General features: G+C 56.0%; 2 protein-coding genes across 9 annotated transcripts in view; one reads left to right on the top strand and one right to left on the bottom strand.

The window, feature by feature from the left end:
* The window catches only part of BCOR (BCL6 corepressor), a 116,686-nt gene that overhangs the window by 67,915 nt on the left and 24,031 nt on the right, over positions 1-24,740 (top strand). For 4 of the 8 annotated variants that reach the window (XM_058535654.1, XM_058535652.1, XM_058535653.1 and 1 more), the window contains exons 1-3: positions 3,343-3,414; positions 22,709-22,834; positions 24,165-24,243. In XM_058535654.1, coding sequence (XP_058391637.1) covers positions 22,749-22,834; positions 24,165-24,243 — 165 coding nt within the window. In that variant the 5' untranslated portion in view covers positions 3,343-3,414; positions 22,709-22,748. Of the gene's footprint in view, positions 1-3,342; positions 3,415-6,669; positions 8,203-22,708; positions 22,835-24,164; positions 24,244-24,740 lie in introns of those variants that run through there. The other 4 variants (XM_058535651.1, XM_058535650.1, XM_058535649.1 and 1 more) reach the window with 3 other exon arrangements.
* LOC131400255 (basic proline-rich protein-like) lies at positions 1,969-10,411 on the bottom strand. The gene is made up of 6 exons (XM_058535062.1): positions 10,362-10,411; positions 10,056-10,250; positions 4,340-4,784; positions 2,762-3,187; positions 2,174-2,540; positions 1,969-2,060 (listed from the first exon to the last, which is right to left on the bottom strand). The coding sequence occupies exons 1-6, from the start codon at positions 10,409-10,411 to the stop codon at positions 1,969-1,971; spliced, it is 1,575 nt and encodes a 524-aa protein (XP_058391045.1).

The raw sequence follows: 24,740 nt of genomic DNA, 5'->3' as shown, positions 1-24,740 counted from the left end.
GGCCCCTTCGAATTTACAGCACTGCCCCCCCAACTCATTTTAACTCTAGGAGTTTTAAAGTTAGACAAACAGGCCCCTTTGTCAGCAGCCCTGGGAGGCCACAGGACTCCGTGAGGCAGCAGGCTCTGTGCTCTCACTTGGTTCCTGGATTTTCCAAAAGTTCTGGACGGTTACACACAACTCAACTCCAGGAAAAGCTTGTGCCTGGGGGGAGAGTTGGGGAGGCATGGGAAGGGGAGAGAAGGTGGCGGGGCACGGGGCCAGGGGCTCTGCGGCGGCCTAACCGAGCCGGAAGAGCCTGGCACAGCTCCGCACTTGCTAGCCTAGGCCAGCTCTCCTGCGAGGCCGACAGTGGCACAGCAGCCTCCTCGCCTGGAACCACGTTCAGACAGTTTCCCCACAAATACCCAACTTCAGGCTTCCCGGTTATTTTAGACTTGTTTTGAATAAAAGGAGTTGCTTCAAAAAGAAATGTTGCTACAACACACAACCAGAGGCCTTTTCTCCAGCTGTGTCTGTAACTCGCATGCGTTCAGTCTAATAACTTTTAATGTCTGGCCCTAAAATGTCTTTATAAAAAATAGCTTTACAGCATAATAGTCCAGGTGTCTTTCTGCTTGTTACCGGAGATTAAAAAAATGTGTGGGTTAGCTTTCAGAGACATCCACCTCCAGAAAGACTGGAAAGAAAAAGGCGTGCATTCTATTATGCAGGCGCGGCTCCTGGAAGCGGTGGCGGCCCAGCAGGGCTGGGCACTGCTCTCTGGGGCACTTGCCCGTCTGTCTTTTGCATCAGTTGTTATAAGCAGCTCTGGAGCACTAAGATTTAATTCTGCCCGAAGTTTCGGGTTTCAAACGGTAGAGATGTTTCACTTCTGCTTTGAAAAGGGCTGTTTTTATAACTATGTACTGAGAACTAAAACAGAATAAATAAAATAGTACCTAAAACCAGTTCCCGCAGTCAGTATTAACTCTAATTTTCAAAAGAGATCTGCTAGCTAGAGGTGATTTGGGCCTTGACCTTGACTTAGTAATCAACTTGAGATGCTTTTGATTATTTTTGGCATGGAGACACTCCAGGATATTTTAAAACTTTCCGTGTGGATTTACAAGCCACCTCCATTTCGGATTGATGTCCTCATAGAGCCTGCACCATCTTGTCCTTAGGCAGAAAGAGACTCTCCCATCCCCAGCATAAAAAGACCCTAGCGAGCAGCCGAGTGGAGTCACCTTTTGCCGCGACGTCCGGACCCGCGGTCTGGGTGCGGTTAGGCCGGAACCCCCCTCCCCCACTCCCACCCCTTCCCGCCAGCTTCACGAACTGGGGTTTCTCGGCTCGCCCTAGAGGCTCTGCGCTCCGGGGAGGCCGGAACCTCGCCTCTCCGCTTCCCCCTCCCGCTTGCCTGCCCCCGCCCTGCCCCCCCGCCCCGTGCCCAGCGCCGCGCCGGGTGCGCTGGAGAAGCTCAATACGTGTCAATTGAATTGAACTGCTGCGGGCGCAGGCTATATGCCGCCGCCGAGCACCGATCAGCACGACGTTACCGAGTGGAAATTTATGGGGCGAACGGTGTAAGCCAAAAGTTGCTCCCTGCCAAGGAAAATAAAACGCGGGAGATAATCTCCCGAGGCCCAAGTGAAGGGCCAGGTCAGACCCTTCAACCGTCCGAGGTGCAGACTGAAATGCCCGCGAATGGGGAGAAATTCTGGCGGATCTCCGCTCCCCTACCGCCCCCATCTCCGGCCTCCTTGTGCCCCACGGGCTGCCTCCTCCACCCCCCGCCTCTCCAAACAATTCCCACACAATTGAAACGTCCGGGGAACTCGGGCGCGGAGTTCGGGCGAAACGGCCACTGTTGCCTAGGGTGGTGTTTTCAGGTAGCTCTTAACACCGAAATGGGAAAGGGATCCTCCGGGAGGAAGGGGCGACCCAGGGTAGGGGTGGGCGTCGACGCGCGCTCGCCAGGCTCTGCTAGGTCTCGGAGGGGACGCGCGGCCAGGAGAGCGCAGCGCTGGTGGTGAGAGGAGGCAGCGGCGGCTGTCGCTGGGGTTTGACAGCTTTGGCTGAGCGGAGTGCGAGGCGCTTTATGGTAATTGCGGTCCTCCACTGGCCTTCTGGGTAGCGAGGGGAGTCTCGGTGCGCGGCTGGGAGAGCCGCCCCCGCCGCCCCCCATCACCTCGGCTCGGGATCTGCGAGCCGCCCGCGGCGGCGCCGCCGCCGCCCGAGTCGGTCTGTGGCTCGCCCAGGACGCGCGCCCGGGCCGTGTGTGCGCATCCAACTCGGTCCGAGCGGGGGAGGGGAAGGCAAGGGGTGAGGGGGGTGCCACCCAAGTGGTCCGGGGTTCGGACCCAGAGAGGCGAAACGCGCCCGGCTGGGAATCGATGACGGCTGGGGAAACTCGGGCAAACCTTTCCTGGGGAATCACCCCTCCGAAACCCCACCGCCGAGGCGCCGCAGCGGAGGGTGAGCGGAGGCTGAGGGAGCTCAAACTTGCAAGAGCTGGAGGCGGCGGCGGGCGGGCGGCTGTCGCCCGAGCGCTGCGCCTGCGGGGGGAGGGGAGGCGGCTGCTGGGAGGGAGGGAGGGCGGGCAGAGGGAGGGGGAGGAGGAAGAGGAGGGAACCAGGGAGGGGGGACGCGTTGGGATCGCGGCGTGCGGCTGCAGACGGAGCTCGGGCTCCCAGCGGCAAGGTGAGGCAGAGCTACGCTCCTAGCTGAACGCGGGCCGAGCTCGGCGGCTGCGGAGGAGACGCGCCAGAGCCCAGACCGCGACCGAGAGCGGGAGCGAGGCGGGCGGCGGCGGCGGAGGGGGAGCCCACGAGCCGCCGGGCGGGGAGCCCAAGCCGCGCTGTCGCCGTGCAGGGACGACTTGGCCAACACACACACACTCACACTCACACACACCCAGCCCGAGCGGGCGCTCGCGGCTATCCGTCAACATGGCGCTGGGGCTCCTGCCCGAGCGCGGGCGGCAGCAGCGGCGGCGCGGGAGCTGCTGAGCCCGGCCGAGCCCGGCCAGCCGCGGGAGCCCGAAGGATCGCGCGGGGCTGTCGCCACCTGCCCGGAGGCTTTGAGCCCGCCCCGCCCCGCCCCCACCCGGCCCAGAGCCCACCCCTCGGCGGGGCCGACCCCGAGGGCAGCCGGCTGGCAGCAGACGGCGAGGGAGGCGAGCGAGCGCGGCGCTGCGAGCGGGCTGCGGGCAGCCGGGGACGGCAAACTTTGCTGCTCGCCGCGCTTCCCTGGCCCGGCTCCTTCTCCGCTCGCGAACGTCGCCACCCCACTTTTCTCCAACCCCGCACACCTCTCCCTACCCACGCAACCGCCCCTCGCTCCTCCTCGGCGCCTCGACTCCGCTCGGGGGGAAAACTTGAAAGCGCCGGATCGCAGGCTCCCTGCTTACTCCCCGGCCGGGGATTTCAGGTCAGTGCCCGGAACACCTTTCCCCGGGGAGGCCGCGCGGGCTGGCTGGCTGGCGGGTGGGCGGGCGCGCCGCGGGCTGCAGTCGGCCCCCTCCCTCCGGGCCCCCGCCCGCCGTGGGTTGCTCCTCCGACTCTCTCGCGTACCCCGCGAAGCTTTCGCCTTGCACTTCCCTTCGGCTGCTTTGCTCGCTTTCGTTTTTATTTCATAGCTATGTTATTAAAAATGCAGCCAACCTAAGCGGCCCCGCGTGGGCACCAGGGAGGGAGGGGTGCCTGCCGCCTCCCGGGAGGCTGGGAGGAGAGCAGGGAGTGCGCGGAGTGGAAGTTTGCAGGCTGTGTGTGTCTGTGTGCGCGGGAGCGCGGTCGCCTCTGAGCGCCGAGAATCGGGCGCAGGAGCTGGGGGGGGGGGAGCTGGGCTGGAAGCTGGGAAGCTCGGCTCGGCGTTAGCTCGCGAGCAGGAAGGGGAGGGCGGCGGGTTCCCGTCTGCTTTCTTTTTCGACTCGGGAAAGAACTGTAAAAACCCCCAGCCGCCGCCGCCTCGTCTCGCCTCTCCGGGGGCCAGTCGTTCCTCCTAGTGGAACGACGGCGTGTGCGTGCGTGAGGGTGTGTGGCGGACGCCCGGGGCCGAGCCGAGCTCGACCTGCCGCCGCCGCCGCCGCGCAACTCGGGAGGGGAGTCCCGGGTTTTTTCTTGGCTTGCCCCAAAGCACGAATCACGTGGATTAAAGAAAAAAAAAAAACTACTAGGAAATCGAGCAGAGCGAGGGGTTCCGACTCGGCCCACCAGCCAGGTCAGACGCTTTGTTTTGCAAATGTTCTTTTAAAATTATAATCCGCGATCCCCTCCCACCCCTACCTTCCCCCCGACCTCGCCAGATAGGTTTTAAGTTAAGAGCCTCTCGAGGTGGGGATAAAACGTGCGTGTACGGGGGCGGCGGCGGGAAGGGAGGGCGAGGGCGGGGGCGGGGGCGGGGGGGGGGGCCGAGACCTGGCCCTCCACTGGGCAGTGGGGAGTCTGATGGGAAGCCCTGTTGGGCGTGTGCGAGTCTGCGGCCGGAGGAAGTTGGTCCCACTCGGAGGGCGTGCGGCGCAGAGGCTGAAGGCGAAGAGGAACTTGCGCACCCGGGCGCGATCCTCTGCCGAGGCGGGAGGGCAAGGCGCCGCCGCGCCGCCGGGCCCGCGCTCCGAGCAGGCGGGCGGCTGCGCTGCAGAGCCTCCGCCAACTCGGGGGCTCCGGGCGGCGGCGACGTGCGCCTGCTGTTTACGAAGCAAGCCCTGGGGCGCCGTGTGCGGAGTAGGGCGGCTGGAGGCACTCGTGGTCCCGGCGGGCTTCCCGCCGCTCGCACTCTCGAGTGGGCACGTCCCCGGGTTCCTGAGACGGCGAAGTCTGGCCGCGTGTAGGCCGAGGCCCGGCGAGGCTTAATTTGCTGTTAATGAATCTTTTCCAGAAAGTCCGTGATCTCCAGCTAGAGGCTGTGAGTGCCCGCGCGCGAGGGCGCGCGCCGCCGGCGTCTGTAGGGTGGGGGTTGGGAATGGAAGAGCGAAGGAAGGGGGAGGGTTATGTGTATTTAAAAACAAACCTTAAAAAGAAACCAGCGCGCTTCAAATAGGTATTCGGGCAGCCTCGCTGTGTCTGGACTAGACAGCTCCGGATTTTAGCTGTTTTTTTCCCCCCTTCTTTTTTTGAGAGAAGACTAGGGGAGGGGTAGTGGTATTTGGTTCTAGGGGTAGCCTTTTGGAGAAAAATCCTTAAAGTGGGCTGGGAGTAAAAACGGGGAGGAAATGGCCCACCCCAGAAGGTGGTGGGTGGTGAACGCAGACAGACTTGGGTATTTCTAGCCATCTGACACTTCCTGTGGCACTGGAAACGGACGCCGCGGGCCGCAATCAATCCTTACGAGGTGTTGGATTTGGTTTTGCCAACAGAATTGCTTGTGTGGAAGGCATTTTAATTGTCGGCCTCGGAGACTCCTGTACGTGGACACTTGGAGAATACGTTTGCTTCTCGACCCTTCCCACTCCACCCCCGACCTGTTATCTGGTCTGGGCTTTGCAATGTTGGTTCTCGTGTTTATTTTGGGCATGATTTCACCGCGTGGAGGAAGGGGGGGGAGATGGCGGTGATTAATATGCCGTCTAGGTTTAATCCGAGGCTGGGCTTCGGTGTTCGAGTGTATGCCGCCACTCGCCTGGATTGCCTGGGGTAGTTAGGGGAGCGCGCGGGGTTCGGGCGCCAGGCGCTCGGTGGGCAGGTCGGGGCTGGTGCTCGGACGGCTCCAGCGCTGTCCTTTGAGGCGCTGTCACCAGTAGGTGACTGAGAGTTAATTAGGAAGTGTTCTCCGGATCAATGGGCCGCACAGCTCATTAGCGATTCTCTCCAGCCCTTTGCAGGGCCGGCCGGGCCTCTGCCTCCCACACAGGCCGGGGCCCCGCGGCCCGGGCTGCGGAGAGTGCCGCTGGGAAGTGGGGAGGGACCGGCAGCGAGGGGCGGCAGGGAGACGAGTGTAACTTCGCCGGGCGGCGCGTTGCGTGCGGCGCCGCGAGGCCCGCGCAGCCCGCTCTTTCTTCCTGCTCTCGGTCGCCTAGACTGTGTCTTTAACTCGCTCCCGCTCGCGTCGCTGCCTGGCTGCTCCTCCCCGCCTCCCTCGCCTATCTCTTGTTCTCTAAGCACGACGCCTGTGCTCCCCGCCCAGTTTGGGATTAGACAAGATAAAAATAGGACTGCCCAGCGCGCAGAGCTGTGACTGTGCCCCGGCAGCCGGGCTGGCGGGAGCGCGGGGGGCCAGGGCCGGGGAAGACCCGCGGCGCGCTTGGGGCGGCCCGCGCCGGTAGGCTCCCACCCCCACCCCGCAGGCGCGGTCACGCTCCCCGGGTTCTGTCCGCCGGGAACCGTGCGGGCAGGGGGACCTGGGCAGGGTCTCTGCGCTCTCGCGGGTGTTGTTGGTGTGCCTGTGATAGATCGGTCTAGACAGGCATGCAGGCTCCCTCCCGGCTGAAGGACGGGAAGGGGGGGGCGGGCCGCGGCGGCGGCGGCAGACTCCCGTGAGCAGCGAGTGAGCGAGCAAGCCTGCGGGCCCAGCGAGCAGGGTGGAGGGAAGGCTGCGAGGGTTTCTCTTAACCCTTTAAAGGCCATGAGGAGAGTGTAAGGGGGGTGGGCAAAGAGCCTCATAGAAATTCCTGGAGGCAGAGTAGCCTTCAGCGGGGAGGGGGCGGGAGTCTGGGCCTAGGGTTTTCCTTTCTCTTCTGTGTATGCACGTTCATATCCTGGTGCATTGGGCTGGATTCTTCGACAAACCAAACGCAGCTGCTAGATGATCTAGTTTGACGTGGTACTTCTCAATGGGGGAGGTGTAGACACACGCAATGGGCACCCTTACTTCAAAGAACTGAGTTCGAGAGATGCAGATGTAGACCTCAGTGTTCCCAGAGAGAATTCATGCCGGCAGTCCAGTGTGGGAAGGTCTGCTGAGAGCTGTAGTCGGGTGGGGCCTCTGACCAAGACTGCTACAGATAGAAGACCTGAGCCGGAAATGCCAGGCCCATGTGTACAGGTATGCATTGGAGAGAGCAGAGGGATCCTTGAGTTGTCTCTGTAAGTAGACACACTTTTACCCATAAACTTGTGGGGAGTTACAATCAGATACATGCAGGGAGACAGCCTCCAAACAGGAGTTGGACAGTGATGTGTGCAAGATCGAGCATCTGTATACACATACGTTGGGCCAATATTGAATTGGTCTAAAAATTTAATACAACTCTGCAGACGTTGGTCTAGTTCTTTCCAGAGGTTGAAATTGGTGGGTGGGTTACCCTGTATATAAATAAATCATTAGTAACACTCCTGTCTTCTTCACCTTCCTTTCCCTTTTAGAGTTTGTGGTCTAGGGGATCCTCTAGTTACATTTAAACTGCAAACCCATATTGGTCTGGCCTGGGAATGAGCTACATTACAGGCAAAACAAGAATGTAAGTAGAGGGGAGGTGTATGTGTTAGACAGGAATGCTCAGATTAAGATGTGGGCCTGGATGACATGTGCCGAGACAAATCAAGACACTTGGGTTCCAATGCCCACGTGGAACAAGAGATACATAAGAGATAAAGAACTGGCCAGGAGGAATGTAAACATGGATATGCAAATAGAGAGACCTATGGCGATATTCTAAGAGAAAATCCCAGACTTTATTGAGCTGGAAACTGGGGGCTGAATTTCTGTAAGTAGGTTCCAGAGACAAAAGCCCATTTAAAGGTGTGAAGAGGGTCACTTGGAAACACAAAAAGCATTCATATGCATACATCCATGCTTAGATACATGGGCTGAATGACAAAAACTCCTCAATGCCTGATGAAGACTGTCCTGCCGAGTGAAACCCGACGTGGGCAAGGAAGTGTGGGCCACACAACCACATTCAAACACTCATTCACAGGGAAATGCATCCTTGGCTAGAAGGAAACTGAGGGCAGAGCCGCCTAGCTGAGGGTGGATGGCTCTCAATTAGTAAGATTACTTCTGGTTACAGTTTCTTGCCGTCTAGAGCAGGAGAGAGGGTAAGTGTTGATCAGGTAGGAGGAATTCTAAGAAATTTTGAGTTCTTAACCTTCAGTGGATGAATGGTGGAGGAAAAAGAAAGGAGTAGCTTTCCACTTTGGGTCAGGAGGAATGGATGTTGCCTTGCTCCAAGTCCTGTTTGCAGAGGTGGCTCAGGGCCTAGTGGACTGATAAAGACAGAACCAAAAGAAGTGCGAAGTTCGGCCTCTGGGAAGAATAAAGGGGACGTATGCTTTCATTTTGGTATGCATTCATTTTTTTTCTGGAGGAGACCATGCAGGGACGGCCTGCGGAGGGTGGATTAGCAGGCGCCTCTGTGACCCCAGACGCGCACGTAAACTAGGCTAGGGTTTGGTTTGCCCGCGGCGTCGATTTGCCGCGGTCCCTCTTTGTCTGAGCCCAGCCGGGAATTCCAACTTTTATTGGGAAGACCGCACTCGGGTGGAGCCCGCGCCGGATCGGGCGGGGCAGGGCTGGGCCGCGGGCTGGGCGGGAGGCTCGCAGGCCTCAGTGCCGCCCGAACCCCGGGACACCAGGACTGCTCTCGGGAGCGCCCGGCAGCCCTGATAATGCCACCTTGGTGGTTTCCTCGAGGGCGCCGGGCCGGGCCGAGCCAGCCCGGCGCGGCAGGGCGGGGGGCCGCGCGAGTCCACTTGGGCCGCTGCGCCCCACTGCTCCCCCTCCGGCCCCACCCCTCCCCCGCCAACCCGGGGCCGAAAGGAGCTCAGAAGGCCCTTTGTTAGGCCCCGGGGTCACACCCGTGCTCTGGGGGCCGCGGAAGGGCGGGAGAGCGGTGCTCTCGGCGAGAAAGGACCTTCTCCTTGTTTGGAGGCCTCGGCCGCCCGCTCACACGGTTCAGGCCTGGCGGGGCCTCGCCCAGTCCGGGGAGGGGAGGCCGCGGCCCGCCACGGCTGCTGTGCCAGTGTGTATGGCCGACAGGATTCCGTCTGTTTGCAAAGCCGGCTGCGCTGCTAGGGCCTAGGTGACGGCGGCCGGATTGAGAAGCAGCTGGGGCAGGAGTGAATGGCCTCCTCAGGCCGCCCCCGTGGTGGCCAAGCTGCCTTCGTCTCGAGCACTTGGCCCGGGACGTCCACCGACCTCCAGCCCGACCCGACGGCTTTCGCAGGTTTCCCCCGATGTGTTCGTGGGGAAGGAATATCTGACTTTGTGTTGGATGAGAATTAATTAACGAGGCTTTTCCGCGATATTTCTGTAGAAGGCCCCCTTTCCCAGAAGGCCCCCTTTCCTTTCCGCCTGCCCCTAATCGAGGGTCTCGGAAATGGGGGTCCTCACTTGGTTATTTTTTAGAGCCCTGTCTCTGCAGCCAACATCGCCCCTCAGCACCCACGGGCTCGGCTCCCCTTGATTAGACTAGCGGGGAAAGTCCGCGAGAAGATCCTGACAGCATAAAATATAATTTGTGATCTAAAAGACAGTTTCCAGTATAATCTCATTATGCACCACAGACTCCCGGTGTTATTTTGTGGAAGGCGGACAATGATCAATTTACATTGACCCGGGGCTGGGCGAGCTTTTAGATGGTAATTGCCATATTGATTTGCATGCAAAAAGGAGACCTGCTAAAATTAAAGACCGGAAGCTAAATTAAACTAAATTTATTGTCTAGGTGCAAACCAGAGGAACTACTGGGGGAGGGGGTGTGAGTCAGGTCAGGGTGCCAGGGGCAGAGCAGGTGAGAGGCCCAAGAGCTTCAGGAGGTCACAAATTTGGGAGTGATCTTTGCCCTTGTGATTTTATAATGTGAGGAGAGGGGCTTGTTTAGGGTCTGGGGACCCAGCGGAAAAAAGTTATAAACAGGCACTATTGTATTGAAGGCACTGGTGTCTTTTAATGCTAATAGTAACTGCGAGGGGGAGGTTAATAGGGTTATAGGGGTCTTCCTGCACCATTTCCGGCACCCCCCCATTTCTATTGTTCTACTCGAGCGCTCGCAGCCGTGCCGGGGACACCCAAAACTCTTGTAGCTGAAGAGTTAAAAAAAAAAAAAAAGCCGTTAACCCTTTCCACCCCACTCCCTCCCCCCTCCTCCCCCAGCGTAAGCTCTTTCCGAGAGCGCGCAAGTGTCGGGCGCGCACTGCACGCGCGCCACGGGCAGGCCCGGCCCGTTGGAGGCTGCGCGAGTTCCTCCCCGGACGCAGCAGTCCCAGGCTTGGCCGGACGCCGATCGCTTCGGGAAGCCGCCCGCTCCAGGTGGCCCAAGGCAGCGGGGGGGGCACGTCTGCTGAGGGCCGGGGGCGGGGGGGGGTCGCCTCCCTGGAGGTTGGAAGGCACTGCAGAGGGGGGGGGCGGGGGCGGAGACTGGAAACCCTGCCCCGATCGCCAAGGCCGGAAAGTTTAAAAAAGAGAGAAAGCCACTGGCTAGAAGCCAGGGCTGGCCGGGCCTCTGGGGCGTGTTCGGCTGGCTAGCGAGGTGAGGACTCGGCGCCGCCATCGCCTCGATCCCTCCCGCTGCCGAGGCCCTTGTCCGTCCAGTCGCTCCTGGGGCCATTTCGTACATCGCGAGCCTCGGCCCCTGAACGAGCAACCGGTCCGGGGCTGGGAAGCCCGCAGGGGCGGCCGAATGTGCGGTGCCCCTGCCTGTCCGGGTCCCCACCGGGCCAAGCTGGAGACGGCCCTCGGTGGCGTCGACTGTGGGAGTTCCTGGAGCATCTGAAAGCCTGGGGCAGACCTGGAAATTGGGGGTGGGGTGGGGAAGGGATGTTGGGCGCCAACCCCACGCTTCTGGAACGAGAAGTTGGGGAAAGGAAAGTTACTCCAGCCCCCCAGCTTGTCTCGGAGTTTGGCTTTTTGTGGGGCCCCCCAGGGGTCCAGTAGGGCCTGGCATCTTGCAAGCCACTTCCCTCTTAATTCCCTCCTCCACCCCACTTCGGTTTCTGGGGTTTTTCCGTTAAAACTCTAGGAAAGGTAAGTGTAGGCACTCTTTCCAAAGGGCTTTTGCTCTATCTAGATAATTTGATTTATTGCTTTATGTGGCAAAACTAGGGTGGCAAGCCTAGTTCTAATCCCAGGAGTCAGCGCTTTCTGCAGAGCCCTGAGAGTCGTGACCCACCTAGCCCTATCTATTCTGGGCTTTTGGAGGAGGCGAAAGTGGAGCCTTGTTGGGAGCCCTGGCCTCACACCAGGGTATTCCAGTGTAGGGAGATGCATGAGACGTCGGGGAAACGGTGAAAGACTTCAAATGGACCAAGAGATTACTGGGTGTAGGAGAAACTGGGTTCCAGGCTCCTTGTGGACCGAGTTACATAGCTGTTACATGCTATCCTTTTCCTCTGTACAAGGGCTAAGGAAGCCTTCTGAACTTCTTGGGGATTTGGAATGGCACAATTAGACCAATAATTGGCTCCTCTCCGAAACTCCAGGACTGAGTTTGACCGTGGCCCATTTTTACTAGCTGTGTGACCTTGAGGGCAAGTTATTTATGGCCTCTGAGCCTCAGTAAGTTTCTTCATTTGTAAGACTGGGAATAATTATCCACCTTTAGGATCAAAGAATACTTGGCACATAGTAGGCCCTGAGGATTAGTAATTGCTTTGAATGACTGGTCATGTTCCTGTAAGTTGCTCCTCCATTCCCTGCTGCCCCTGAGACCCTCTGAGACCCCTGGAAACCTGCTTAGGTCAGTGTCTGGGGACCCTCGATGCAGGGTAAGTTCCCCTCCCAGGGTATTCCCAAGAATACTCCTCCAGGTCTGCCTCTGTGGGTTCCTCTTTCTCTTTGTTGCAGTTCTTTGCATTCTGTGTTTTAAAGGATTCCATATGAAAGGACTTGGATTTTTTTTTCCCCCTAAGTGGGATCATTATATGGTTAGGAATTGATTCCAGAACCGGTATCTAGGTGCTCTTTGGCAAGCCTTCCCGTCATTCCTTTGGGGGAGGGGAACAGCAGTGGCTGGAGGGAAGAGACCTGGTTGGAAGAGGTGAGAGGGGTGGCCTGCTGCAGAGGCCAGAGGTGCTGTGGTTTGTTTGATAGGGATTAAGTCCGGATGTTATGAGGTCTCAGTGTGGTTTTCAATAAAGTCTGCCAGGGATTGCTTCTTTTATATCGATATGTATTTAAAAAAATTACTAACATGAGAAGAAAACCAGACCTGTATGGATGCAGGCCGGTAGTAAGCTACTGTGATCAGGTTTCCCCCTCACTCCCAGAGGGGAAGTCAGCATTTGATTGAAGCTACACTTGGTTCTTGACTCTCAGGGGATGCCTGCTCTGAAACAGGAGCCCTCCCTTTCTCTCCTCCTCTCCCCCTCCTCCTCCCTCTTTTTCCCTTCTTCCCCTAAAAGCCTTTGTGCTGAAAGAGCTTCAGTAGGCACGAATCCCCGGTCCCTCTCTAAAGAATGCCTTCCAGCCTTTGCTGACATTGTTTTGTGAACAGTGGGTTTTACCAGGCCAGCAGTTTTCCCCCCATCTTAGCTCACTATTGTAGAGGTAGAGTCTGGCCAGGATGATTTCCACAGCATGTAGCCAGGGCCTTGCCTGTAATCTGAAGACACCTTAACCTTTGCCCTAGGTGCCCCCAGAGGGGGGTGAAGGTGCGGAGAGCCAGGACAGGGGGTTGTTGTTGAGAGTCTGTTTGTTTTCTCCAGCAACAGAGGCTGAGGGCGGAGTGGGGCGAGTCAGAGAGTATGTATGTTCCAGCTTTGCGGCTGATTTAAAACTTGGTTTAATTGGAGAAACTCTTAGGCATTTAACAGTTCTGTACAAACGCAGACTTGAAATAGCTGTAGGCCTACGTCATTTAGGAAAGAATAAATGAAGTACAGAAATGTCCAAACTATGTAAATCCTGGAGTTGTCTGCCCTCCCATAAACACATGACAAGTGCCAAGGCATTTCCAGTCAAAACACCCGTGGAACCAGCAGCCTCCATCCTTTGTATTTATTATTTTATTAACAGCATTTTACACAGCATTTAACAAGCACAGGCTGCCTGCTTAGCACCACGACTCAGCAGACTAAGGGGTGGAAAGCGCATGGGGGTGGGGAGGGCTGGTCTCTAGAAGAGACTTCTAGCAGGAGAAATCCCTTCCGATGGGTAAGGAAAAGTAAGTAGCATTTGGGGTGTATTTCTACTGGCCCCAAAGAGAAGGCAAAAGTAATGCTTTGGAGGAAGAAATCCCCTCTCTCTTCTCAGCAGGGAAGTTGTGTAGATGTGGTATGTCTGGTCTCCGTGTCGATTCTAGAAGGTGAAACAAGGTCTATTTCATGATACTCTACCCATCGGTTATTGGTGATTTTCAAAGAATAAGTATTTGTCTGCTATCGTTATTCTGTATCCTGGTGGAAAGTTTATAACGAAAAGTAATGCCTTTTTTAAGTCATAAAATGAGCCTTGTATGATTATTTAATTAAAATCTATTTAAGGACCGATTAGGCGTGTAATTTGCGCTAATAATGACGATTATGGAAATGTTCGACTTAACCAAAAATCATAAAGGAGACATTTTGATCAGTGGGGCGACCAGTAAGTATTCAGGGAGTTGGACAGTTTCTGAAACACAAGGCATCGGGCTGCGGGCTACAGCAAGTGAAGAGCTGCTGGCCTCCCTGCCCCGACTCCAGGCATGGCCAGGGCAGGCCAGCCCACGCTTTGCTGGGCATAGAAACCGACCCTGGGAGTCTGAACAACCTTTATTCCCAGCTGAGGAAATGGGGGAGGGGTGCTTCCCCAAGCTACCAGGAGGAGAAAACTCTGGGAGAGGCTGATAAAGCACACAGAAATCTCTGCGAAATGGCTGTGCTCTTTTGCTTTAACAATCAGCAGCGACAAACGCAAGCTGCCTTGGCTAGCCTTGGCTGGAGCCTGGAGGGGTGGGGGGGAAGGGGGTCCCTTGTTCCGGAGAAACCTGCCAGCTGCTGGGCTTGGTGCGAAGGCAGCGAAGGCAGACACAATGCTGCTGTTGTTGGTTTGATCTCTAACTGTGGATTGTTAGTCTGGCTTTAACTATGTGGTAAGGGGGGAATGTGAAGGCTGTTTACAGCGAGTGCAAATAATGTGACAGCTGTTGGTGCACGAGCAGCGCTGCGCCTCCGCTGCACTCACACAAAGCGCGCACTATGCAGGCCCGCGGAGAGCCGCAGAGGTGGCCGCCGCTTTCTGGCCAGAGCGTCCTCAGATGAGAGAAAGCTCGGCAGCACTCCCCACCTGCCCTCCTCCCCCCAGCACACACCTTTATGGCTCCCAGGATTGGGATGGAGCTGCAGGATGGTTTGTGTGTCGTGGTTTAGGGAACTTGTTAGGCAGAGGTGGTAGAGAAGGCCCACGGGGTCATGAGTGTCACTGTCCTGGGGGAGGTTGGCCAGGATCTGTGGGCCTGGGTCCTCAGCTGCTTATGACAGGGGTGTTTAAGATTTGGGAAAATAACTTTCAGCCCTAAGCAGGCTTGTTGGAAAGAATGTATTATTAACTGAAGGCTTTCTGGAAATTGCAGAGCCTCTGAAGGCCGTTGTTCCCCCCTCTGAAATGGCCCTGTTATTCAGACAAGTTAGAGAGTCAGGCGGCCGCTGTGTTCTATGCACTTGGCACTGGTTCCCCTAGAGGCAACGCAAGTGTGTAGGTTTAGGACCCACAGGGGGATGCATTTGGGGGAAATGGGCGCAGGTTGGCTTTTGATTACCTGCATCTCTTAACTTTCCCTCCCGAGCATTCCCATTTTCAAGAGCGCATTTGCCTTCAGCTACAGGACCAAAGGTGCAGTCCTGAGGTCTGCCCACAGCACCACCCACTCTGTGACTTAATCAACTAGATGCCCACAGCCACAGGCCTTCTCTGAGTTTCTGGTCCCCCACCAGGCACTGCAGGGAGGCACCAGGGTGGGAGGGAGAGCAATTGGTGGCGGCCTGGAGATGCATGGCTGGCCCAAGCAGGCTCAGGGTGGCCAAGAAGGTGGGCCTGCCTCTGGGCTGTCCTGGGGCAAGGTGGGTATAAAAATCGCTCCCCCCATCCCAAGGTTGAAGCCTTCGCAGCTCTGGCCCCTGGGTTTGGAGGCTCATTTAGAGCTGACTTAATTCTATATCCCATCCTTCTATGTGACTTTGATCCCTGGGTCTCCAGCCTACAGGATATCTGCAAATCAAGTTCATTGTCCCCCACCCCCCTCCCCCAGGTCTACCGTCTCTGAGTTTTAATGTTGACTTCTACATCTAGTTAGGTTCCCTAGTGGAGAGCTGGGAGATGCTTCTGGAGCGATACATGAACTTCGGTGCCAGTTCTATAAATTGGTCTCTTTTTATGACGTGTGCCATTTTCTGTAGGAATGTTGCTTGCAAAACGAGTTTCGCCTTGGAGGAAAGGCGGAAAGATAAACAAGCCTGCAACGCCAAAACACTGGCAGTCTTTCCCTCCTTCCAGCTCTCTTAAAGCAGCCGGGCTGTATTTCCAGGATTAGACTCGGGCTTGTGAGGAGGGACTCTGGTTGGCTTTTTTTTCCCCCAAGCAAATGCAAATTAGAGAAAAATAATTTTCTTTCAACGATATGCAATGTATTAGTCACTTGTTATCGTGCTCCGAGGCAGGCCTCATTTGCGTGTCTGCCAGCTCGCTCACATCTGCTCGGCGCTGTTCGGGGCATTTTAACCTTGGCGGTGTCGTGTCTAGTCCCACGGATCAAGGAGGAGTAATTAAGCTCTGAACAGCTACAGAAATTCACGGGCCCCCGTCTACACTGCAGTCGTTCACAGCTTTGTTTGGGGTGTTCCGAGTTCCAAGGCTGAGTAGCAAACACGGGGTTCCTATTGTTCCTTGTAAAGAAAGTGGGAGCCCTTCTCCTCCTCTGACCCTCATCCCCAGCCTTCCCAGGACTCCCAGGTGGCGCACAATCAGCAAGGAACCCGGGTGAAGATCGAAGGACCCTGGGTATTATGCATCTTTTATGCATAAAAAGTTCCTTTGTGCTTCCTGTGTGTACTAATGATAGCTGTTGTTAATAGTCTTATGGTATAGCTTGTTCCTTTGGGGGGGGCATTAAGTGCGTTTTATTCCTACAAAGCCCTAGTGGAGACTGCAGTGCATTGACACCCCCTCTGGAGTTGTGGTATGGATTGTTTATTCTGGATTTGCCCCCAGGTTGTGTAGACTCCAAGTGGGAACCCAGCTCTGTAGGGACTAGATTGAAGGGGGTGTGTGAGGTTTTTTGGAGGGGGAGGAAGGGGGAGTAGGGGTGATTAATTGCATTCAACCTAGGTTTTCTGTCCTGGGCCGCCTCCTGTCGAGGGACACCAGCTTCTAAACGGGCCCCCTCTTGCATACACACGTGGTTGTGTGTGGCAAAACCGTGAAAGAAAGTGAAAGGAACAAAAAGCCGAGGCAGTGGCCTGGACGGGCGTCTGGGGAGAAGGGGAAGCATCCGACGTTGGTCCGTGAGCTGACCCGGGGCCATGGCTCTGCCTGGGGGGCCGGAGGGGGGCGAGCGGGGTATGTAGCTGACAGCTCCAGTTTGGCAGCGACTCGCCTGGTCTATCCTTGCTGGTGCGCCCCCCCCCCTTTACGGTTGGCTACACTTAGTTTGCATCTTTTTGTGCAGGGGGCGTCCACGGAGAGCAACCCTCCAGTCCGGTCGGAAGGGAGCCCAGGACGATGGCCGGGAGGGGTCTGCAGTGCCCATTCCCCGGGTGGGCTCGGCAGCATATCCTGGGTTCTCCGTGCGCCTACCCAAAGTTCCTTTTTGTCAAGAGATTCCGTGGCGGGTACAGACGGTGCGGCGGGGGCGCAGGAAGGGGAGCGCGCGGGCCGCAGGGCCCGAGGGGTTAACTGGGGTCGGGGGACTGCGGAGGTCGGGTCTCCTCCGGGAGAGAGCTGGAGTTCCTGGAAGGCTGGGCGGGGGCGCGTGGCGAGGCTGTGGCTGTGTGCCGGGGCGCGGCCCCGCGCGGGGACCTGGGCGGAGGAGCCGCGGGGAGGGGCGGGCGAGCCCGGAGCAGCTCGAGTGTGTGTGGTGGGAGAGAAAATCCCTTTGTTGCCGACCGATCGCGCTTGGGGCTGAGGCGGGGGAGGGGGCGCCCCTCCCCCGCTCTCCCTGCAGCCTCCGCCGCTGCCGCCCGAGGGCCAAGTTCACTCCCCGAGCGACCCGAGTGGCTCTCTGCTCTGACCCAGGCGCCCTGGGAGGAGGCAAGGAAGGTTCTGGTTGCTTGAAAGGTCGGGGCTGCGCGAGTTTCCCGTCCTCCTCTCTCTCTCTCTTTCTCCCCTCCTGCTCCGCAGTTCAGTCTGTTAGTAATGCAAAACTTGGGGCATGGGTGGGGACGCCCCGGAGGCAATGGCCATGGCTTGGAGTGTGCCAAGAGACAGCGCCTGGGCAGGCTGGATGACTCCTCCCAACCCCCCACCCCTCCAGCACCCAGGGAGGGCGGGAGGACCGAGCCAGGGGCGACCTCCCTCAGCCCTACCCCTGGAAGCCTGTGGCCCTGCTGCGACCTGGGGGGCAGGAGGCAGCCTTGGGGTCCGCCCACTAGGGGCTGCTACACACACCCGTGAAAGCAGCCCAGGAGGACCCGCCCAACACTGCACATCCGGGAGAGCTTTTTCTTCTCATCTCCCACCCCCACACAGCCCCCCCTCATCCTAAAATAGGAACTTCTTCACCCTTCCCTTCCTTTACACCAGTAGAGAAGTGCTGCTGTGCGTGACTCAGTCTGTGCTTGGAGCAGCCCCAGGAAGGGCTCCCGCGTGGTTAGCTTTGGGCTTCGATGAAATCCACGCAACTCTGCTGAAGGTCACCCCTCCCTGGCCTGCCCCCCCCCCCCCCCCCCCCCGTGTCCCTGCCTCAGCCTTCCCACTGCCACAAAGAAACTATGCAGCGATTCTGCGGTTTGTTACACAGTATGTTTAGGGGAGTCAGATGCTGTTTAATGGGGTTAAATGTCACCTGGACCAGCAATTGTCAGGCAAAACTCAAGTCGATAGTGTAGTTTTAATCCTCTGGAAAACACGGTGCCAGATATTTACAGATGAGGGACCCAAAGTTGAACAGGTTCGGCCACCGGCCCAGAGACATGCCATGGATGAGGGTGGGAGCTGGGAGGCTGTGGTGACCACAATCTTGTATGTTCTCCGCAGAGAACCAGCCGTGCAGTGAGGGAGACCCCTTCCCGGAAGAGGTCCCCAGCCCACAGAGGACCCCAGCACTCTGCACACTGGCTGGGATCCCTGATGTCTGCTTGGCCTTCTGAGGTGGAAGCCCCTAAAAACCTCTCCAGGTCTTCTTGGCCCCTAACTGGATAACTGCCTAATGGAGGCAAAGGCCGCCTAGTGAGAGAGACCCTAGGAAGGGCCACCATTAGCGCTCACGTGGAGCATGGGAGTTGGGATGGTTTGGTGGCAGGGTCGGCCCCGTGGCTTAGCGGTTAAGTGCTCCAATTCCACTGCTGGTGGCCTGGGTTCGGATCCCGGGCGTGCACCGACGCACCACTTGTCGGGCCATGCTGAGGCAGCATCCCACATACAGCAACTAGAAGGATGTGCAGCTATGACATACAACTATCTACTGGGGCTTTGGGGAGAAAAAGGGGGAAAAAAGGAGGAGGATTGGCAATAGATGTTAGCTCAGGGCCGGTTTTCCTCAGCAAAAAGAGGAGGATTGGCATGGATGTTAGCTCAGGGCTGCTCTTCCTCACAAAAAAAAAAAGAAAGAGAGAGGTGGTTTGTTGGCGATGCTTTCCATTGTGTCGGTGCCACTTGACAAGCGTGAGGTGCAGACTTGAACGGATCGCCGCCTCGAGGATGGAGGCAGTGGAAAGGGGCCTGGTGCCAGGAGGAGCCAGGTTGGAGAGAAAGGAGAGGTGCCAAGAGTGGCCTGGTGCTGCCTCCCTCCCTTCACGCATCCTAGCCTCTCAGGGCCACTCCTTCTTCCTCTTCGCCCTGCTGTTTGTTGTCTGCCAGGGTAAATAGCCTTTTAAAAAACTCAAACGTTCTCTCCTTTTTCTCAGTCCATCACGGTGTCCTCATGGCAGGAATAAATGAAATGGTGGTGGGTGCTACTCGGCACCCATGTGCCCCCTCATGTCTTTTCACAGAGGGCAGAAGTGCTCTTTCTCTGGGATGCCAAGTTTGGAATGATAGCTCCTAATCTTGGTCCCTCTGACCTCTTTCTGCCAGTCGGGCCCTTGTCTCCTCAGTTCCAGGCCAAGTTCAGATCCTAATCCTAACTCTTGGCTTCCAGAGCAGATAAATGACTGCTTAAGTGACGAGGGAGACCCAAACTCTCGTTCCTTCAATCACCACCAAACCGAGAGCTGGAGACCACATGGGGTGTGTCTGCGTTTTGCAAGCCAGGTCTCTCCCCGGAACTGGGAGTTCCAGCAGGCGGTCAGTACAATTCCCAGTCTGTTCTTTAGAAACCAGACACTCCTCAGTCTCTCCTCTGACCACTTCTCTCAGCCATCTTCCCTCTTCATCCACATCCTTGCCCCCTTCTCTCCACTATTAGAAAAAAGGGTTAAAACCCGGAGCCAAGGTGAAGCCTAGCAGCTCACACGGGAAACAGGTTGGTGCTTGTAATGTGCTTTTCCTGAGTGACTTCACACGTCTTGGCACCTCTAGAAGCATAGCTTGCATGTGGAAGAGAAGGTGTGTGTGGGGGAAGGCAATGAGAAATAAGGGCAGACAAGCCTCTTATACAGCAGAGCGCCTACCTGTTTGTCATCTAAATCACTTCCTCTCCATCATGTCCCACGGCCAAGGGTCAGCGAAGTCAGTTTTGAAGCACTTTCCTTCCCTTCGACGTAAAACAAGATCCTAACTATTTCAACAGCCGCTTCTAGAAGTGGAGTGGGATGAGCATTGCTGTATCTCTGCCTCTCAGTCTCTGTTTCTTACCCCAATGTCCCCTTAGTTCTGCATCCCGGAGAGGTGGCGGAGGGGAGGCCCCATCCTTCAGTAATGGTGCCTTGTGAGCAGTATGGCCTTTGCTGAGCACGTTCCTGCCAGGGATTTAGGCAGCTCATGTCTGTCACCCTGGAGAAGGGCTTCCTGCCAGGCAGGGCCATTGCTCATTGGCCCTTTCCACTCAGCTCCATCTTTAGCCAGGAACCTGAAGAGTTAAAAGTCTTTAGCTTGTTGCAATGAAATTATGGCTGGCAGTGGCGCCGCTGTTTGTTCAACAGACCTCCACTTTTAAACAGTTCACAAAAAGTTCATGGGGCAGCTAAAGATTATAAGTGTGTGTGCGTGTGTGTGTGTGTGTGTGTGTGCGTGTATTCAGCAGGATCCAACAATGTACCCCACCCCCCGTTGCTGCTTCATGGTCAGCCCCATCCCTCTGCCCCCCCGCCCCCCCATGACACTGAACCTCACTCTGGGCCTCAGCACTCCATCTGACCCTGTGCATGTGAGAACCCTTCATTCTGACACCTGGTGTCATTTATCTGTGCGGCATTAATATTGAAAACCTGACAGGACAAGCCCTGGAGAGGGGAGAGAAGCTCTGAAAGCGCCCAGTGGTCCCGGGTGTTGCTCAACTGTGTTCACCTTTCCGCCAAGTCCGGGCTGCCCTTTCTAAAGAAAAGCACTTTCAAGGGAAGGAGGCCTCTGGGTTGTTTTTTGGGGGGAGGGGGCTCTAGGATGATTGAGGCAACACCCTTCCCGTTACCTCAGTCAGGTGCTTGGAGGTTCTTGTCACAAGGGGACTAAAGGAGGTGTGTAGGAGAGGGCTTGTTTAACGGAAGGCCAATTTTGAAGACTAGGACACCAGAAGACTGAGGTTTCACGGGTACGCACTTTCTTCTTCCTCGTCCCTTTCTTAGGGGTTTGATTGAGTGACCCTTTTGCTCCTGATGTAATGTCCGCATTTCATCATGGCACACAGTGACAGGATGGCATGGTGTGGTCCCGCTGCTGCAGCTGGTGACCAGGACACTTGCCCCAAGGCATGTTGTTCCACCTTCTACATTAGGCCACCCAGAATGTCTTCCTTTTATTAGAAGGGACAGCAGGAGTTAGGGAGGGGACACTCCGTTGAAATGTTCCTTGTGGTCGGCCCAGCACTAGTGGTGGCCTTCCCCCAACTTGATTTGTATATTTGGAAGATGGAAGAAAAGCTCATGAGCCCCCACAGAACCTTCCTCAACACCTGAGTCTGTCTTTTCGGGGCGCTGTGGCTAGCCCGTTGGAAACACCCCAGTCTGTCTGAAGAAAGAGATGCTTCCTAGAGCTGCTAGGCCTGCCCCAACTCTGCAGATTTCTGCCTCTTCTTCTCCTCCTCCAGCTTCATTGTTGAGCGCAGTGTGTCTGTACGTGGCTCTTGATTAACAGACGGTGTTCCATGTATAGGGGGCCGATGGGGGATGCTGGTGGACAAAAGACCTCGTTAGGACAAAGAAATGATGAAGGATAGCCTGGCTTTCAGGTCTCCCAGGTGCTCCCCCACCCCCACCCTCAGTTACTCCCAGGACCTGGTGCCTCCAACCCTACCGACCTGGCAGTCTGCTCCGTGTGCTCAAGTGTAAAAGCAAGCATTTGCATATTTTTTCCTGCTAACAAAGGAAATGTGTCGAGTTAGGGAACATTTGGGCTTTCGGAAACTGTGTGGGTGGGGTGAGTGAGGGAGGAGAAAGAAAAGTTCCCCTGATGATCTGCACGCCAATGATTTCACACTCAGGTTTGGGTCCTGTGTAAAGATGCCGTGGCCGGGTCCTGGACGAGGGAGACTGCAGTGTGTTTGTGAGCAGGGAATTGCCGAGGGCCATCGGTCCCAGGCATTAAAGGCTCCCCTACTTATTAACCCAGCATTTAACAGCAGGATATGGGCTGAAGCGCAGTCAAAAGAAACGGCTCAACCTCCAAAGAGCAATTAAAATCCTGCACGAGGATAAATCACGCGCCGTGATAATCCTGTTAATAAAATGCAGCTTGTCCTGACCCTTCACTCATGCAGCAAACTAGAATGTGATGTGGGTGGGGGTGGTGGCCAGAGAAGGTAAGGAAGGCGGGGGTGCTCTTCCCTCCTCTGCCTCAGCAGCCCTCCCCATCCCGGTCGGTGGGAAATGGGTGGTTTTTGCCCGCTCCCCGCATGCCAGCGGCTCGCAGCCCAGCAGCCTGGGCTGCTAAGACTTCTGCGCTCGCTAATGATTTCTTGTCCCCAGCGAGCAAGCGTCATTGAATTACTCAGCCGCCTCCCTCTGCAGCTCCCAGGCCAAACCACCCAGGCAAAACCACCCGGGTTTGGTGCTTAATCTAATCTAAGGTTCAGGTGGGGCGGCTCACCAGCCCACCGACTCTTTTTAACCCTCAATCTGTAAGTTGCACACCCCACGACCCTGGAAATTCAGCCCTGGGAACTTGTCATAGTTGAGGCCGCCACACCGAACTATTGTGCCTTCCCCCACCTCTGAGCCTTTTAGCTCCAAGAAGAATCAGTGTGTGGCTCCCTGGGATCCAGCACTGGATGCTTTCAAGCGTGTTCTCCGAAGGCTGGGAAAGGAGAAGGGAGGATGGCACCGGACAGGGGGCGGGGGAGGGGGGAACATGTGCTCTACCTTGGGTGCTTGGATGGGGTGGTGTGTGGTGCTTTAATTAACCCTCTCCTCACCCCCAGTGCCTCCCGCTGGGGAAGTTACCTTTCTCCTCTCCTGTACCTTCGGGTCAGGTGTGTTCTTTCACTCCTGGACATCTGTAGAACCTCGAGCACAACCTGCCTTCCCGAGTCTATATTCCGTGTGAATTGCCTAGAAAGAGGGCTTCTCTCGTTCTCTGGCTCTTCTTTATTCAACCTCCTGGGATTCTTTTTTTTTTTTTTTTCAAACAGACTAGACGCTTGAAGAAAAGCTGCCATCCAAGAAGACGACATGCTTTCAGCAACCCCCCTGTATGGGAACGTTCACAGCTGGATGAACAGCGAGAGGGTCCGCATGTGTGGGATCAACGAAGACAGGTGAATGTGCCTGTCTGGCTGAGGCCTGGGAAGAGAGAGCGGGTCTCTTCCCCCTGGGCTCCTGAGCAGAGCCCACGCCAAAGCTCCTCTCACCTTCTCACAGCCAGAGGGGGCCCAAAAGGGGTGGGGGAGAAAGATCTCCCGCCTAGCTGGCAGCCCTTGATTTACAGTTTTAACAGGCAACCTGGCTCAGCGAAGCATTGCCGCCCTTTAAAAGATTAGCCCCTAAAGCGGCCTTTCAGTGCACTTTCGTCCTTAATTTATTATTTCATATTTATGAAGGCGAATTAATCCCAGTCTATATGCTGCTTTAACTCGAAATGTCAGGAGTGTGGGCCCAGGTGGATCGGCATTCGATGTGCTTTTAAAACAAATATTTTGCTCAGTAATAAGTGGGGAGATAGCCACCCTTTACTTCATTTAAGCCCAGGGTTTGTCCATGTCCTCTGCTGCCTGTTCAGCCAGGCCATTGGCTCCTGGTTTCAGTCACCCGACAGCTCTGTTAGGCTTCCTAATCAGTAATTTTGGAGTCCGGGGTAGAGGCAGCTAAGCAATAGATGATTGAAGCTGCTCTTCGAGGTAATGATGAAACTTTCCTCTGCTGCTTGTCAGCGATTTTATCCTGAGGATTTGGAAGTTGGCACCAAGCGCTTTCTTTATCGATGCTCTCTGATAACAAGTCCCAGGGCAGCCGCAGCAGCCTGGCACAGATGTGCAGCTTCTTCTGGAGCCTGGAGCAGCTGACATTTCTATGATATTAGTGTGTATTCTCCATCATTTTGATAGAGGCAGTCAAATATGGCTTCATTATCACCATGGAAACCAGTTTCGTAGGACATGGTACCTAACTTTGTTTGGGGAAAAGTTTTGCAGGCCTGCCTTCGTGAGTGACACAGAAGTGATTGATGCTGCCAGCCTGGAGATTCCAGCCTTGTGGCCTCCCTTTGGTCTTTGGCCATTGTACTGCTTAATGTCTGTCCTCAGAGCTTCTAAGGGTCTGCGAGGACAGCAGAGCCCAGATTGGCCTACTTGGCTTCTCTAGAGAAAAGATTGCACTGAGAAGTGATTGTGCTTAATTTCTCCCTTACCCAACTTGGGACATATTTGTGATTTCATGTCTCCGTTGTCCTGCCTTTCCTTTGTTTTTGCCGGTCCGGTTGAATCACCATTTGGGGACAACTTTCGATATGGGCCATTGGGGAGGAATTTTTTTTTTTAAGGGCAGTTTGAAAAAATGGAGTTATTAGAAACTGGTCTGTTCTGGGGCAGTCTATGAAAGATGGATTAAGTGAGGAATGCTTTCATGAAGTTGGTGTGTCCTTTTAAATAGGAAAATTCCCGTAAATGATGGTGATGCTTCAAAGACCAGACTGGAACTAAGGGAAGAAAATCCCTTGAACCACAACGTGGTAAGAGATTAATGGCTTCTGTTGATGTGCTATCTGAATATCAGTGATCTGTAATCAATCGTGCATTCATTTGCATACCATTAAAGGGCCTTTTGGGGGCTGGGTGGGGGTGTTTTGTGGCTAGGCTGAGTAGTAGCCTCTGCTGCAGGACAGGGCCCTCACCCAAGCTCTTCCTGTCTAGGCTTCTTGGCCGTGCACTCCTTTCGACATGCTCGCCATTTATGTGCACGTCCCCTAGTGACTGGTGGGTTACGGGCCGCCTTCCTTTCTTCAGTAAGCTACGTGCCACATCGGTGCTCCCAGCTGGATAAATTTCCAGCCTCCAAGTAGACCCTTAGGGTTTACCTTTCCAGTAAAATATGAAACACAGAACTGTCTTCAGACACCAGGGAGAGGAAGTCAAAAGACACAACCACAGTTTGACCCATGGCCTCTTTATTGATTTAGAAATGAGGCAACTAAAGTCCTCCGTTCCTGCTGTCCCACTGAAGATTGTT

This window comes from Diceros bicornis, chromosome X (assembly GCF_020826845.1).
Source record: "Diceros bicornis minor isolate mBicDic1 chromosome X, mDicBic1.mat.cur, whole genome shotgun sequence".
Lineage (NCBI taxonomy): Eukaryota > Metazoa > Chordata > Mammalia > Perissodactyla > Rhinocerotidae > Diceros > Diceros bicornis.
This window is presented reverse-complemented; position numbering and strand designations above follow the sequence as displayed.

Bases quoted from the DNA above. Each gene is read 5' to 3' on its own strand.
- LOC131400255 (XM_058535062.1), bottom strand. From the start codon at position 10,411: ATGGCGGCGCCGAGTCCTCACCTCGCTAGCCAGCCGAACACGCCCCAG. The intron at 3,188-4,339 runs GTACACGCACGT...GGCTGCCCGCAG, and splicing joins CCCTTCCCGCCGCCGCCCCC to CCCGCTCGCAGCGCCGCGCT. The intron at 2,061-2,173 runs GTGATGGGGGGC...CACTCCGCTCAG, and splicing joins CTCGCAGATCCCGAGCCGAG to CCAAAGCTGTCAAACCCCAG.